Here is a 17,093-nt window from a genome sequence, read left to right as displayed (position 1 = left end):
TCAGCCTAGGTAATGTTACCCTCATTTGACAAATGAACAAACCGAGGCCCAGGGAGGTTAAGTAATTTGCCTAAGGCCGCACAGCAGACCCAAGCCCAGTTTTCTACCTTCTGCTGTACATAACTCCTGCCTATTGAATATGTTCTGAGGCGAGTTTTGCTGTGGAACTAAAGTGTTAAAACACACACACAAAGTTTCTGGTCACTGAATTTTTTTTTTTTTTTTTTGAGACAGGGTCTTACTCTGTTGTCCAGGCTGGAGTTCAGTGGCATAATCACAGTTTACTGCAGCCTCAACATCCTGGGCTCAAATGGTCCTTCCCCCTCAGCCTCCTGAGTAGCTGGGACTACAGTTGTGTGCCACCATACCTGGCTAATTTTTAAAAATTTTTTGCAGAAATGGGGTATCTCTACATTGCCCAGGCTGGTCTTCAACTCCTGAGCTCAAGTGATCCTCCTGCCTCGGCCTCCCAAACTGCTAGGATTATAGGTGTGAGCTGCCTGTAATTACACGGTGCGCTGCCTGCTCCGTGAAACTTTAGAACCCTTGGAGACAGGAAGAAGAGAGAGGCGAGAATATACAATCAAGAGTTTTGGACTCCAAAATGGGGATTAGGCCTCGCCCAAGATTGAACTACAAGATAGTAGAAAATTTCCAAAAAAAATTAGTCTTTTTTAAAGTATTACTTTGTTATCTCTAAGCATTATTCGTACTACTATTTACTTAATTTTTTTCAATATTGAACATCTTGTTAAGCCTAAATCAAAGAAGGTTTACATCACTTCCTCAACTTGAAAATTTTATTGCCTATATAAATGGAAAGAAATTCAAACCATAAATTCAATACAACTATAAAGATGTTAATAAATTTCTGGTTAGATCCTGCAGCCTGCAGAAAGCTCAGAGTCTAAGGCCAAAAAGGAGGATTTTCAAGCATCAGAAAGGTGTTCATGCTAGCCTCCAACTGATAGTTTCTTTTTTGTGTAACTAGGAGAATTGCACAAGGAATACATTTCAGACAACTATAGAACCTAATGCTACTTAATGCCATGTCTATGCTTGGCAGAAAAATTCCAATAGTGTTATGGATATGCTTTTCATACTCTGGGAAACAGATGCATCTGATTGGCCCCTTGGAGTACATGAACACCCAGGGGAAAGCAGGACAAGCTTCTCACTGTCAACTGATCTTATCTCCTTTCTTTGGGTAAGATTTTAACTAAAAATCTGTCAACATTCATGCTATAACAATATTCCAAACCAGTCGTGTTCAATAGTTATATCAATCAAGCTGGGCTAGGTTATGTGTGATAACAGTGTCTCAAAATCAATGGCTTAAACAACTTTATTTCTTTATTTTCTCACCTTACCTGTTCATGAAAGGTCTGGAAGGTAACTCTGCACATTGCAGCCAATCACAGAGGAAGCTGTGTGAGCAACCACCACCTCAAAACTTGCCCGCATCTATGGTGAGAGCAAGTGCCCTGGGACATGTCATTCAACTCTAAGCTTATTGACTAGAAGTTGTCACATGGTGCCACTCAATCACAAGAGTTCAGGCGGTGCAATTCTATCATAAGCCCAGGAGGAAGGGGAGCCAGAACTATTTGGTGACTATTACTAAGAGTTACAACAAAATCTCAAGGTCATAGATTCACTTGAGAACTTCTTTATAGCCCTGAAGCTTCCTGCAACAAAAAGCACATGATCACATTTACATAAACACGTGCCTTTAATCTCATAGGATTCAAGGGACTTCCGGTTAAAAACCTGTACTCTGATAATGGGGTAACTGCATGCAAAGGGTAAAGGTTCATTAAGGAAAGTGTTACTGAGAAGATACATATAGTAAAACTTTGTTTTTCTTTTCTTTTCTTTTCTTTCTTTCTTTTTTTCTTTCTTTGGAGATAGGCTGGAGTGCAGTGGCAGTGGCATGATCATGGCTAACTACAATCTTGAACTCCTGGGCTCAAGTGATCCTCCTGCCTCAGCCACTCAGGTTCAGCTGGTGGTACATGGGCCTACAGGCATGCAGCACTACACCCAGCTAATTAAAAAAAAAATTGTAGAGATGGAGGATAGAGTATTACTGTGTTGCCCAGGCTAGTCTTGAACTCTTGGCCTCAAACAATCCTCCCACTTTAGCCTCCCAAAGCATTGGGATTATAGGTATAAGCCACTATACCAGTCTCAAGTAAAACTTTTTAAAAGAATCAAAATGGTGGGGAAGAGAGGAAGAACATTTTCAAGGCAAGGAGAATGATGCAGATAAAGATGGACTGAGAAGATTAAGTATATCTTCTGGTTGAGAAGATTATAGTACTAGCCAAAAATCTAGGGAGGGTGGGAATGGAGAAGTATGAGGGAGCATAAAAAAATCAGTGGAAGACCTTGAACTATGGAAAGTTAATCCAGTTGGCACCAGTTGAGCAGGGGAGGCTCACGATGGAAAAATGTTGAAAGATAATTTGCTATGGTATTTGAAAAGATGGAGCCCCTTGGCTTGTACTTAGGCATTTAATAGACATTGATTGCTTTTTTTTCCCATTGTCGTTCATTTTTTCCCATTGTCATTTCCCATTAGTTATTCAGTCAGCAGTAGTTCCTGAGTGCTATTTCAAATTAGAAGTAGATATTATTTCCCTTAAGGTGCCAACACCTAACTTCCTGGAAATAGAAAGGCATGTATGAAAGGAGATTAGTGATAGACACTTGAAAGTCTGGGGAGAGATTTTTTGAATGGCCAAACATAAGAGAATGCTAAGAGGCTATGAAAATGGATAAACCGGAAAGGGGCAACTGGGAAGAATTGGCAATGGTTGGGGAAATAAAGGGGTGAGACAGTGGAGAAGGATAAGGTACAAGAATAAGCCAAGGAGATAATAGTTCCATGATTGAACTGGAGGGATGAGACTAGAATCAGTTAGGAGAGAACTTTGAGAAGGAGGTAAGGGATTAGAAGGAAATGTGGTCAGTTTGGATCTTGATATGCTTATTTTTAGATGTTATTATTATTATTATTATTATTATTTTTGTGTGTGTGTGCTGAAACTCAGGTCTGTAAATGTTATTATTTTTAAGCATTGGTTTGGCTGGGTTTTGGGTATAATGGACTTACATCCTAGACTTCTTTATGTCCTCAAAGACATTAAAGTCATTTGGGAAGACAGTAATCTAAGAATCCCACAAATAAAAATGCTATAATATATTGCAACTATACTAACTACTAACCAAGAGAAATATTTGGTTCCATGAGAAAATATTCTAGAGAGAACTGGCCGAGTCAGGAAACTCAGATCAAATTCTCCTAAGGAAATGAGCTTCCTCACAAACAAGATGTTGACTGGGCAAAAGCGGGCAGCGTGGAGGGGTTGAGGAGAACTTTCTAGGCAAGGGGACTGGGATGAAGGATAGCCACTCTGAGCTAGATGCTGTTTTCAAGTCTTATGTTGAATTAGGCCAAAGACTGTGCTTTGGAGCTGAGGACCAGCACCATGAATTATGGAGAAAATTTAATAGAACTGTTTCATTTAGAAAAAGCAAACTGGCTGGGGCGGCCTGGTTCTGGCGACAGAAAAGATGACCAAGACTTGCTCCACATAGCCTTCCAGGGCAGAACTCAGATCCATGGTGAAGCCACAGGGGATCATATTTCAGCCCAATACAAGGGGGGAAATACCCACAAAACTTGAGAATAAATTTGCCCAAAGGTGGAATAGGGAGCATTGGGAGGTAATGAGTTGCTATTTATTTGGAGGTATTTAAGGAACCTTAATATTATATGCTGCAAGGCTGTTTGTTAGGAATTTGACAGAGCAGATGCAAGCAATGAGCCAGGTTAAAGTGGATGACATTTTATATATCCTTCCAATCATAGCAATCTATGAGCTAATTTGTACTCAGATAAACCCATCTGTATTTATGCAAGAATCAATTTGAAATCTCTATAAAGCCAGGAAGAGATATTCTTTGCAAACATCAGTAGCATTTCCAAATCGGGAGCAAATAATGGGCTGGTGAGCCAGTCTCTAGGAAGGCTGTGGGGAAAGGTCAAATGTATTTACATTTATATTTGGTTTTATGCTAAATGAACCCTTCTGGGTGGGGTCTGAGAATGTGTGTTGCTAACAGATTGCCGAGTGGTGCTGATATTGCTAACCTGGGACCACCCTTTGAGAATCACGACTCCAATACATGCTTTTAATCATGCCCCTGTAGTATACAGGACCTGTGTCCTTTCTTCATTGTCAAAGTAGTGAGATGATTTGATTTGTGTGCTAATTCCTGCTAAGGAGGTAATAACTGATTAATGAATTATCCCTTACAACGGAGCTCCTAAGGACCCTGTACCAAAAATTCTAAAAAAACCCCAAACCATCTGTGATGTAGAATACAGACAGGCTGGCTGGATTTGGGGGAGAAAGTTCTGGGTTAAGGAGCCTTTTCTCAGTTCCCCACATCATATTATATATGCAAGTGCCCTACCTCCAGAAGTGATATATTCATTTTGCCAATATAGAAAGCACTCCAGAATTCCTACAAAGGCTAAGTGAACTGTGAAAAGTCATCTGGTGAATCTGTGGGAGCCCTGGACACAAAATGCTAAACTTAACCATAAAGATGCTGCACTTTAACCTTGAAGACTTTCTTACATCTCTCTGGGCTTCTGATTAAAAGGAGGGGTAAGAGAGTGTAGATGGAAGATTTCCAAGCCAAAAAAAAAAAAAAAAATTCGTTATAAAAATATTGGCATGTAAATGCTGAAAACATTGATTCACAAAACAATTATGCCAGGAGAATCTGAAAGATTGAGACATTCAGTGTTGTTTTAAGCTAAGTAATTAACTTCCAGTGCACAAACTTCCTTCTCTCGAAATCCATTGAGGGAGCAGATGCCCAAACATTCATGGTATTAGATTAAGAAAATGCTACTTGCTTTTCTTCCAAGTACCAGGTGGTTCCAAGAATCCAAAGTCAATGAAGAGAGGAGGCTGTGTTTATTCGGTTTATACAATTCTTATTGAGGGTTTATGAGAAAAATCATATTTTAATACCTACTAGACAAATAATAAAAATTTCACAGCAGACTCCCATTTCACAGGGTAAAGAGGTCAAAGGGTAGAAAGAGCCTTAAATGTTATCTAGTCCACCTAGGGCTGTCAGTAATGTGGTTCCTTGATATGCAGAGCAAAAATATTACAAAGAATAAACAAATACTGGAATTAAGAATAGCTCAATTTTCTTTGTATGTGCTATACTTTTACTCAAATACTTGGAAAATATTTTACAAAATGAAGCAAAAGTTAGAAAAATACAGAATGCTCCTGTAGTGGAGGAAAATATTCCTTAAAAAAACCTAAACTTAATTTACTAGCAGTGCATGCAACGCAAATGAATAAAGTCAGTGCATTTGCATAAGGATGCTGCTGTAAGAGGATTAAAAAACTCCAAGAGGAAATGTGTGAAGCTTTGGTAGTAGGAATGAGAAAACTTTAATTCAACTCGATTCACAAACATATTTTTGGCATGAGGGTACAATAATAGAAAACAGTTTCTACCTCCTAGAACCTAGTGGATTTTGTCTGGGAAACTGTGCAGTCACATTATTAAATAAAATATACCCTGTTTCTGACTTGTGTGTTCTCCAAACAGCAGTTTGGCAGGCCCTGCCTTTGCAAGGGAAGTGGAAACGTATTTCACTCTTCTTTGACACTGAGTTAAAGAAACAGTCATTTGTTAGTAAAGCGTACTACAACTAAGAATGGAATTTAAATTTTGGAAGTAAAAGGTAAAGGTGGTAAAGAGTAAACAAGGAGTATAAAGGAAAAAAAAAATGTAACAAGAAGAGAAGGAAGGCAGGCCAGTGAGGACTGAGCAAGGACAAGCAGCCAAGACCCTGAGGGGCCAGGGTGGACACTACACCCTCCTTGCTGGCCACAGTCAGGCGAATGCTGGAGGACCTCAGCTTAAGCGTGCTGCACCTGGACTCCTCTGTGAGAGTCTGGTCTTCCATGGGAGGAAAAGGCAGGCAGGGAGGCAGTTAGAGACAGGGAAGAAGCAGACAGGAGAAAAAGGAGAAACAAGACATATTGGTTTTCTGGATCTCAATTGCTTTTACGTAAATTGAAACAAAATGAGAAATGTAATGAAGTGTAAGAGGGAGAAGTTTCAAATGAAAAGATTACTAAGGTAGAGGATTGCTTGTATGAATGATAGAAATCAAAATCTTGTCTAGATAAAATGTGAAATTGAATAACAAAGAATAAAATGACCAAGATTTAAGAAAATCCCATCATAAAAACAAACTCATCTGTTCTAATTACTTAGAGTTAAATTGTGAATGATTAACTTGAAATTAACAGTACCCTGGTGAGGATGCAAGCTAATTTTGTAAAAATCCATTATTATAGACAGTACATAATTATTTTGAAAACGTTCACAATATAGAGATTCATTTCTTGGCGGCCATGATAGTTGGCAATTTAGTCCTAACAGGAAAATTAAAATTTTGTAAGGCATGTTTAAATCATTCCTTGAAACAGGCTCAGTGATGCAAAGATTTATAGGTTATTTTAATGTTTTATACATGCTCTAAAATATTTTACATCAATAAACTATTCAGATATATACATGTGTGTGTACATATACGTGTGTGTGTGTGTGTATATATATATATATCATTTTAAATTCTTCTCCAAATAGATTTCTATTTGAGAAATAGCTCCCTTTAGAACAAATAACTATTGGCAAAAATTTAATAACTTTTGGAAATATGTTAAATATAACACACTGGAAAATCTATAAAAACAAAAAATAACAGATATTGGCAATGTTGTGGAGAAAAAGGAATGCTTATACACTGTTGGTGGGAGTGTAAATTAGTTCAGCCATTGTGGAAGACAGAGTGGCGATTCCTCAAAGATGTAAACTACCATTCAACCCAGCAATCCCATTACTGGTTATATACCCAAAGGAATGTAAATTGTTCTATTATAAAGACACATGCATGTGTACATTCATTGCAGCACTATTCACAATAGCAAAGATGTGGAATCAACCTAAATGCCTATCAATTACAGACTGGATAAAGAAAATATTGCATATAGGCCGGGTGTGGTGGCTCATGCCTGTAATCCCAGCACTTTGGGAGGCCGAGACAGAGGGATCACGAGGTCAGGAGATCGAGACCATCCTGGCTAACATGGTGAAACACCGTCTCTACTAAAAATACAAAAGAAAATTAGCTGGGCGTGGTGGCGGGTGCCTGTAGTCCCAGCTACTCGGGAGGCTGAGGCAGGAGAATGGCATGAACCTGGGAGGCAGAGCTTGCAGTGAGCTGAGATGCCACCACTGCACTCCAACCTGGGTCACAGAGTGAGACTGTCTCAAAAAAGAAAGAAAAGAAAATGTGGCACATATACATCATAGAATACTATGCAGCCATAAAAACAATGAGATCATGTCCTTTGCAGGGACATGGATAGTGGTGGAGGCCATTATCTTTAGCAAACTAATGCGGGAAAAGAAAACAAAATACCGTATGCTCTCACTTGTAAGTGGGAGCTAAACGATGAGAATACATGGACACAAAGAGGGGAACGACACAGCCTATCAGAGTGTGGATGGTGGGAGGAGGGAGAGGATCAGGAGAAATAACTAATGGGTAGTAGGCTTAATACCTGGGTGATGAAAAACTCCCATGACACAAGTTTACCTATGTAACAAACCTGCACATGTACCCCTGAACTTAAAAGTTAAAAAATATGTTTGGGGAGTCTGATTTTGAAAAAACAGGCTGGTGAATAGAATTTTCCTAATTCAACAACTGCTCTCTTATTTGGAAGATGTATGCCCCATTGCATCAAGGCCGTGATCTACTGTTTATTCTTGTTTTCCATTGGTGCTGCACCAAATAGAAATCCAGGCCTATGCCTATGCTTTTCTTAGACCAGGAAAAGCAACTGGACAACTGGGGATTTTTGTCAAAGAAACTCAATTCTGGACTTGGGTCTTTAATGATTAAATTCATCCCATATTTATTTCTGTATTTCCATCTCTAGCAGTGTCTGAATCATAGTTTTTGTTGTAGAAATACCACAGAAAGGACTTAAATTCAAATTCTAGCTCTACCAATTATGAGTCAGAAAATAGTGGGCAACTTACTTATTTCTGAGCTTTAGTTTCTTCATCTGTAAAATGGAGATGAAATACCTACTTGTTACAGTTGTCAGGAGGATTAAATTAGGTTCCAAATACAGTGCTTGGGCCGTAACAGAACTCAATAAGTGAGAGGTATTCATCATAGTCTCATAAGATAGGCAGAAATTCAATAGCCCACAATGGCTTATTGTTCTACCCACATCTTGAGCCTAGTGGAGCCTATCCATCCCAGCAACAGCCTCCTGGCATCTCACATCTACTTGGAGATTTTGAATGAGATTTTGCATGTCTTTTGGATGATTGAAGATATTTCCAGGCAAGACGTTGACTCTGGAAGAACTGTAGCTTCTGGTTCTTGCCAAAAAAGTTTCGTTCCACATAAATGAATTAGCCTGGCCAGGATGACTTTCTTGAGGGCTTTTGAGACCTATACTGAACTAACTCAACATTTTAAGAATAATTGCCAAGTTTTCTAAGGCTGTGTTGATACTGATTATTTGAACTGGTCACACAGAACTAGCTGCTGGACAGGAAATTAGGTCAAACTCAGAGCAGCTAGCCAGGGCTTTGTTAAAATTTAAGACAATCTTAGCTCAGGATGTCAGTGAATGAACTGGTGCCATTGAGATGATGCTTGAGAAACGGGTCATGTTTAGGTCTCTTCAACCCAGCATTTGATCATGCCCTAAAAAACCACTATGAGGCAAAATTTGTTGGATGAATTGGCCATATAACCCCAGTCTGAGTGTATATGAGTTCATGTCAATCCAAAAATGATGATCTCCTAGTCGTTTAGGAATATCAAATAGGGAGAATCAAGATGTGTTTTTTTTCCAAGATTTTTTCCATAAGACTTTAAGCCATTTCCTGCTTTTTCAAGGAATTCAAAAGTACTAGCATAGTTAGAAATCATTGTAAGAAAACCTGATAGTGAGAACTCTCAGCTTAGGCCTTTTATTCCATGGCATTGCTTCCCCCTGAATTTCTAGGTTGAACCTATTGGCTATCCAAATGGTCCCAAATACTGCTAGCTAACCTCTCTATTGCTGCTTTCCAATTTATATGAAAATTGTGTGTTTATTTGCATATCATCCCCATTAAATGAAAGGCTCATCAAAGGCAAAAAAAAAAAAAAATCACTCATTTTTGTATTAGTTAACAATTGTGCATTTAGCAATGTATCTGGCACCTAGTAGGTATTACAATTTATTGAATCAGTGGCTGATGGTTCATTTAGCAGAAACACATGGGATCTCTTATATAGCAAGATTCTATTGCATTCTTAAAGTATATGTCAATATATACAGTTTTTAGAAACTCATATCTTTAATAAAATAAAGTTTAAAATTTATATTTATATAAATTATTGAAATATATAATCAGGTTATCTGGCAAGGCAGAGCAATGATTATGAATTATAAATCTGAGAGATTGAGAGTTAATTGCTGGATTGTTCACATTCATGGAAGGTATTCAACTCATCTGATTCAACAGGAGAAGGGAAATATTTATAGTACAACGTCCTTTCGATTGCAAATGAATTCTAGTTACGTATGTGTCACATTTTTTCCAAACAGTGAAAAGACTTTTTTTTTTTTTTTTTTTTTTAGTAGATGAAAGTATTTTCATCAGCACTCAACTTCTGAGCTTCCCTTTCTGAGATCAGATATTGTAAAAGACAGTAAGAGAGATACAAAGAACTATTAATTACTAAGCTTGAAGTCTTATAAACACCCATTTAAAAAACTATGTAAGCTATTAAAGTTGACTCTCATATAAAAGAGAGACAACTCTCTGTTTTATTCAAAAAAAATATGATTTTGAAAGAATGATGGCTATGGTCATGATAAGAAATATGGCCTTTCATATTTATAATGTGTCCTTTATTCATCTTGGGTATACCAGGAAATGGAAATGTAATTTCTTTGTGGGCAAAGATGGAAAAATAATCCTTGTCTGTAAAACTTTCTTATAACAATGACGACAACAATTACAACAGTGACCCCAAGAAACTATTATAACAAGATGCTAGAACATAGATGAGATTGTCTTGCAATTAGCTATGTCTGTCTGACACACATTTCTTTCTTTGTAAGAGAAATCGTGCCGAGCAGTTTATTCTGTCTCAAAGGTTTTGATTAAAGAAAAAGGAAAACTGCAATTTTTGCCACAAAAAGACAGGTGGCGTAAGCATGCAACTTTTTTTTTCTTTTCTTTCTTTCTTTCTTTTTTTTTTTTTTTTTAAATATAAAGTGATTATTTTCTCTCGGTTCTTTGAAAAAGCTCGCTTGTGCTGGGGTTTGTGGCTGAGCCCGGTGACGTCAGTGTGGCAGTGCGGAGTCAGGCGCAGCAGCTCCCTATAAGCAGAGGAGCTGTCCGTGTGCTGAAACGGCCGAGAAGCTCGCCCGGAGAACGGGGAGGAACATGCTGTGGAGCTCCTCTGCCATAGAAACAAAAAGAGGTAAGGCTGCTTTTCTCTTTGATTTACTGGAAAGTTCTAATATGCATGCTCTTCTTTTAATTCCTAGCTGAGGAGAAAAAGACTGTTTGGCAAGCTTATGTGATAGGATAACTGAATAGCAACCTGCTGCTCATCAGCCGATGTGAGGACACTACATATGTGTAGATACATGATCGGGTCTATGCTTTATACTACTTGATGTTGGATATTTACCAACCGGAATGTTATTTAGATAATCATATTAAAAGGAGTGAAAAAGTTAAGGATTTTAGTGTGAATACACAGATTAGTGTAAAGTTAACCAAGCCCAATACATTGTTTCTTTCCAAAATTTATTATTTCTGCTACTAAGAGCCAGATATGAAGCCAGGGGCATAATTTATATGTTTAATATTCTTAACAGTAGGTTTCCAATGATTCAAAGGCTGTTAAGCATGTTAGTCACAAAGACAACCAATTTTGGAACTAGTTTTTTTTTTCTTTGATATTCATCTCACAAGAGCTCTGAATTAATTAACCATATAAAATTCTTTTCTGAACTTGTATATTTGAAAGAGCTTACATCATTATCTCCTAATTTTAGTCCTAAGGTATTAACTTAGGATTTTCCTGAACACTGGATTCTTCCTTTTTCCAGGGCAAAATATTATCTGGGGTTATAGTTTGGTTGTGACCATGAATTACAGAGAAATGATAGTTTTGAATACATGATGAAAATATTCATAACTTTGTAAATTGTTGTTATTACTATAATTTGATTTAAAGAGGATGTTCAATATGTTGTTAAAGTCTGGGACAAGTATTTCTTTTCTCTGTTTCCCAACTAGTTGAATTGCTTAAATTATATATAGTCACCTGCATGTGTCAATGCTCTAGTCTGATTTCAACAGAAAAGACATTTTAACTTGAGAGATATTAATGATAGCTGTCAGGGGAAAAATAATGTTCTAATTATTTGGATTTCAGAAAATTCAATTTTAAATCAAACCTTATATAGAGTAGTAGAGCTGTTGAAACATCTTTACTACTTGAAAGGGCTGCTACCTGGGAAAAAAATCCTTTGGGTCTCACTCAAAGGCAGTAACTATGTCATTCAAACTGAAGCAGAATAGATAAGCAAAGGGTAGCACTCGTTAGGCTGTGGTGTAAACAACTGCAAGGAGTATTGTGCTTCAACTTTACAGCAAAGTGCAGTTCCAAGATAATGATTTTAAAGATAAGCATATAATCCATATGTTAAGACTATTTCAGTATTGTGGCTTCAGAGAAAATAAGTTCAATAAGGTTTTTAAGATTATTATTTCAAATCCCAATGTTGAAAATTGATTACCAAAGCTAAATTAATCCTGAAATAATATAAACAAGAGTGCATAATGTATTTTTACTTGAACCTCATTATTTTATGAATAAAATTACTTATAGTAAACATGCATTTATAGTAAATACTTTGGAAGTATCCTCTCAAATGCCTTTCAAGATTTTTCTTTCAATAAATTACGTATTCTGGTAAATGTGAATCATTTAAATAAATATATATGTATGTTAAAATGTTTTCATAACTAAGCCATTATTGGGCTCTAAAAAACTGGAAACAAAATCGTCAATATGATCTTGTGAACAATGGTATTTTCTACAATTGATGTCTAGGCTAACAGAAAATTGTATACATATAACTTAGCTTATCTATCACAAAACCATGATCTGGTAAAGATATGAACAAACTTATAAACTCCTTTTACATTCATTCTGTTTACAACAAAATAACAAATATTAAAATAGTTTTTTTCAATGTTAGCAATATTAAATGTAAGGCACATAAAAACTAATCCTCTTACCAATTCCTATGTGAGATTTTAAGGCACTGGAGAAAAAATGAATGGAGATTTTTAAGTAGGAAGAATTCAGCACATCATCTGTGTTTATTTGAATTGGGATTTACATAGTGGTTATTTTAAGATTTTTCTAAACAGTATGAGTGATTTAAGATTTCACAGGTCCATACCAAAATAGACACAGACATAAGACAAACTGAATCTGAACACTCACAAGTTCAGAAATAGACTAGCTAAAAAAACTTATGTTCTCTCTGTAGCATCTGTTATTATTTACTATGCACTCTTGAGGGCTGATGAAAAGTATAACCACAATTGCATTTTGCAAGACAGTCATAATAGAAATTATTAGAAGAAATATGGAGCAAAGAGATTTTAAAACGCTTTATTGGTTTAGCACATTTACACAAAAAAAAACTTCATTGGTTTAGTCAACTGGCTGGAATCTGAGAAGACCTGTGTTCTAGAGGTTATTTATGGATCATTGGATTTGCTATCAGATTGAGAACAAGTTATTTCTGAAAAATATATGTGGATAGGACTCCCCACAAGGTAATTCAGTATGATTGACATATAACAGAATCACTTTGTCATATATGGTCATGTAACTGCTGCTGTGTTTCAACAACAAAATTAGATGGACACTTCAGGAAATAAACCACATGTTTTCTGACACAACTTTAAGGACATAGTTTGTGGGCGTGTATGTGTACATGCATGTTTTAAATTAAGCCAACACATTATTTTGCCAATGACTTCAATACATAACATAATTAAAACATCTTGGGAAGTATTTGCTGCTTTATTATAAAGAAACAACATGTACTAGACATCCAACTGCAAGTTCTGTAAATGAAAAAATAAAATTTGAGAAATCTCATATCAGTGTTTTTGCTGTTGTTTTAACTAAGAGACTGCTATGCAAGTTTTTGGTGAATGAGTAATAATTTTGCTAAAGATTCCTGTGGTTTGCTTGTGGGAATCATGTAGAAAATATTCATGAATTTTTAAAAAGAGTTATCCTAAGCTTAATGTGAAATAATATCTACTATGTTTTTTTTTCTCACCTCAATGATCAGTTATTTCTTTTGCTATAGTGTCTTCTAGTTTGTTTCATTTGTGTTAACTCATATTTTCTATGTTTTAAGGAAATCTTTCAAACATGGCTGAAGCAAAGACCCACTGGCTTGGAGCAGCCCTGTCTCTTATCCCTTTAATTTTCCTCATCTCTGGGGCTGAAGCAGCTTCATTTCAGAGAAACCAGCTGCTTCAGAAAGAACCAGACCTCAGGTTGGAAAATGTCCAAAAGTTTCCCAGTCCTGAAATGATCAGGGCTTTGGAGTACATAGAAAAGCTCCGGCAACAGGCTCATAAGGAAGAAAGCAGCCCAGATTATAATCCCTACCAAGGTGTCTCTGTCCCCCTTCAGCAAAAAGAAAATGGCGATGAAAGTCACTTGCCCGAGAGAGATTCACTGAGTGAAGAAGACTGGATGAGAATAATACTTGAAGCTTTGAGACAGGTTGAAAATGAGCCTCAGTCTGTACCAAAAGAAAATAAGCCCTATGCCTTGAATTCAGGAAAGAACTTTCCAATAGACATGAGTGATGATTATGAGACACAGCAGTGGCCAGAAAGAAAGCTCAAGCACATGCAATTCCCTCCTATGTATGAAGAGAATTCCAGGGATAACCCCTTTAAACGCACAAATGAAATAGTGGAGGAACAATATACTCCTCAAAGTCTTGCTACATTGGAATCTGTCTTCCAAGAGCTGGGGAAACTGACAGGACCAAACAACCAGAAACGTGAGAGGATGGATGAGGAGCAAAAACTTTATACAGACGATGAAGATGATATCTACAAGGCTAATAACATTGCCTATGAAGATGTGGTGGGGGGAGAAGATTGGAACCCAGTAGAGGAGAAAATAGAGAGTCAAACCCAGGAAGAGGTGAGAGACAGCAAAGAGAATACAGAAAAAAATGAACAAATCAACGACGAGGTGAAACGCTCAGGGCAGCTTGGCATCCAGGAAGAAGATCTTCGGAAAGAGAGTAAAGACCAACTCTCAGATGATGTCTCCAAAGTAATTACTTATTTGAAAAGGTTAGTAAATGCTGCAGGAAGTGGGAGGTTACAGAATGGGCAAAATGGGGAAAGGGCCACCAGGCTTTTTGAAAAACCTCTTGATTCTCAGTCTATTTATCAGCTGATTGAAATCTCAAGGAATTTACAGATACCCCCGGAAGACTTAATTGAGATGCTCAAAACTGGGGAGAAGCCTAATGGATCAGTGGAACCGGAGCGGGAGCTTGACCTTCCTGTTGACCTAGACGACATCTCAGAGGCTGACTTAGACCATCCAGACGTGTTCCAAAATAAGATGCTCTCCAAGAGTGGCTACCCTAAAACAGTTGGTCGTGCTGGGACTGAGGCCCTACCAGATGGGCTCAGTGTTGAGGATATTTTAAATCTTTTAGGGATGGAGAGTGCAGCAAATCAGAAAACTTCATATTTTCCCAATCCATATAACCAGGAGAAAGTTCTGCCAAGGCTCCCTTATGGTCCTGGAAGATCTAGATCGAACCAGCTTCCCAAAGCTGCCTGGATGCCATATGTTGAAAATAGACAGATGGCATATGAAAACCTGAATGACAAGGATCAAGAATTAGGTGAGTACTTGGCCAGGATGCTAGTTAAATACCCTGAGATCATTAATTCAAACCAAGTGAAGCGAGTTCCTGGTCAAGGCTCATCTGAAGATGACCTACAGGAAGAGGAACAAATTGAGCAGGCCATCAAAGAGCATTTGAATCAAGGCAGCTCTAAGGAGACTGACAAGCTGGCCCCGGTGAGCAAAAGGTTCCCTGTGGGGCCCCCGAAGAATGATGATACTCCAAATAGGCAGTACTTGGATGAAGATCTGTTAATGAAAGTGCTGGAATACCTCAACCAAGAAAAGGCAGAAAAGGGAAGGGAGCATATTGCTAAGAGAGCAATGGAAAATATGTAAGCAGCTTTCATTAATTACCCTACTTTCATTCCTCCCACCCCAAGCAAATCCTAATATTTCTCTTTAGTGTGTTGACTTCTATCCTGTTAACACTGTAATATCTTTAAATGATGTACAGGCAGATGAACCCAGGTCACTGGGGAGTCTGCTTCATTTCCTCTGAGCTGTTCTCTTGTGTATGAATATGTGTAAATGTTATGACTCCTTGATAAAAAATTTATTATGTCCATTATTCAAGAAAGATATCTATGACTGTGTTTAATAGTGTATCTAATGGCTGTGGCATTGTTGATGCTCACATACGATAAAGAGTGTCCTATAATTCTATTGAAAGTTTTTAATATTTATTGAATTATTTTGTTACTGTCTGTAGTGTTTTGTGGAGTACTGGAGCAAAAAAAAAATAAAGCATTATAAATATATAGTTTTATTTATAAGGCCTTTTCTATTGTGTGTTTTACTGTTGATTAATAAATGTTATTTCTGGACAACTCTGGACTCTTAATTCTGGAAAACCAGATACAATGTCTATGGAGCAAGCAGTATGAAGCCAAAAGAGAAAATCATCTTCACCAGACAATTCAGGTAAGAAGTAATGAATTTTATACATGTGATCATGATACCTGCTTGCAGAATGCCACATCCTCTCTCAGCCCACTAGTTATGCTTGCCCATGGTTTTCCTCAAATATATAATTGATAGGGTCTTTGTTTTAGGTATTTTTTTACTCTTGATTTATATAAGTAAAAGAAATTTCAGTCTCCAATACCCATAAGCAGCATCAAAACAAAAACAGAAAGAAAAAGAAAAGGCTGCGTAGATGGCAATCAAAAATGACTACAGACTTGAAAGGAACCTGTGTATTCCCAGGTCATGTTGGTCCCCAAAAAACAAGGCTGTTACCTCTCTTATGTGACTTAAGGGGAGCCAAAGGACCCCCAAACTGACCATTAGGTAAGTGAAGAAGCACAGTAGTGGTGGGAACAGACCAGCCCCATCTCCTGCCCTAGTGGGCAAGGTAGTGGATGATTATGACAGCACACATCACTTTAGTACAGTGTCAACCACCTAACACATCAACAGAGAATCAACACAACATCAGCAAGAAAATGTATAGAGCAACAAAACAACAATGGTCATAAACAAGGAAATAAACAATAGCTTTTATTTTTTGAATGCTTATTGTGCTATAGGCTCTATACTAAACACTGTACAAACTTTGCCTTGTTTAGTCTATAATTTGTAATTATACACTATAATTTGTTTACTTTATAATTTTCCCTTCCCTTTTACAACAGGAAAAATCAAACTCAGAAAGATTAAATAACTTTCCCAAAGTCACTTACCATTGTGAGTTGTCACATCTGTGTTTTCAACCACTTCACTACACTGCCTCTCTGGGAAGTGCCCTTTCAACCGAGGAATGGGACATTGGGGTTGAAGCGTGAGAAGCTCCCAAGGTTTTAGTATGGGCCACTTCCAAAAAAGGACACATGTGTGTGTATGTGTGCATGTGCATCATGTGCGTGTATGTGCATGTGCCTAGGGGACCATCCCTAAACTATCAAAAGGCTGAACTGTCATAAGGCAGTCCCAGAGCCTGGATGCTTTGGGGGAGAACATT

The 17,093-nt window shown here is 37.4% G+C and overlaps 1 protein-coding gene across 2 annotated transcripts; it reads left to right on the top strand.

Moving 5' to 3' along the window:
* Positions 1 to 10,403: 10,403 nt before the first annotated feature.
* SCG2 (secretogranin II) lies at positions 10,404 to 15,960 on the top strand. 2 transcript variants are annotated; one of them, XM_025404909.1, is made up of 3 exons: positions 10,546 to 10,621; positions 10,689 to 10,763; positions 13,602 to 15,891. In XM_025404909.1, exon 3 carries the CDS (start codon positions 13,616 to 13,618, stop codon positions 15,467 to 15,469), a length of 1,854 nt encoding a protein of 617 aa, XP_025260694.1. In that variant the 5' UTR covers positions 10,546 to 10,621; positions 10,689 to 10,763; positions 13,602 to 13,615; the 3' UTR covers positions 15,470 to 15,891. The 2 variants fall into 2 exon arrangements, with proteins under 2 accessions (XP_025260693.1, XP_025260694.1); XM_025404908.1 differs by lacking the exon at positions 10,689 to 10,763 and having other exon boundaries at positions 10,404 to 10,621; positions 13,602 to 15,960.
* The last annotated feature ends 1,133 nt before the right edge of the window (positions 15,961 to 17,093 follow it).

Source organism: Theropithecus gelada, chromosome 12, assembly GCF_003255815.1.
Source record: "Theropithecus gelada isolate Dixy chromosome 12, Tgel_1.0, whole genome shotgun sequence".
In the NCBI taxonomy this organism is placed as follows: domain Eukaryota; kingdom Metazoa; phylum Chordata; class Mammalia; order Primates; family Cercopithecidae; genus Theropithecus; species Theropithecus gelada.
This window is presented reverse-complemented; position numbering and strand designations above follow the sequence as displayed.

Excerpts from the sequence above, each read along its gene's own strand:
- SCG2 (XM_025404908.1), top strand. The coding sequence starts at position 10,585 with ATGCTGTGGAGCTCCTCTGCCATAGAAACAAAAAGAG. Across the intron at positions 10,622-13,601 it reads TGCCATAGAAACAAAAAGAG|GAAATCTTTCAAACATGGCT; the intron begins GTAAGGCTGCTT and ends CTATGTTTTAAG.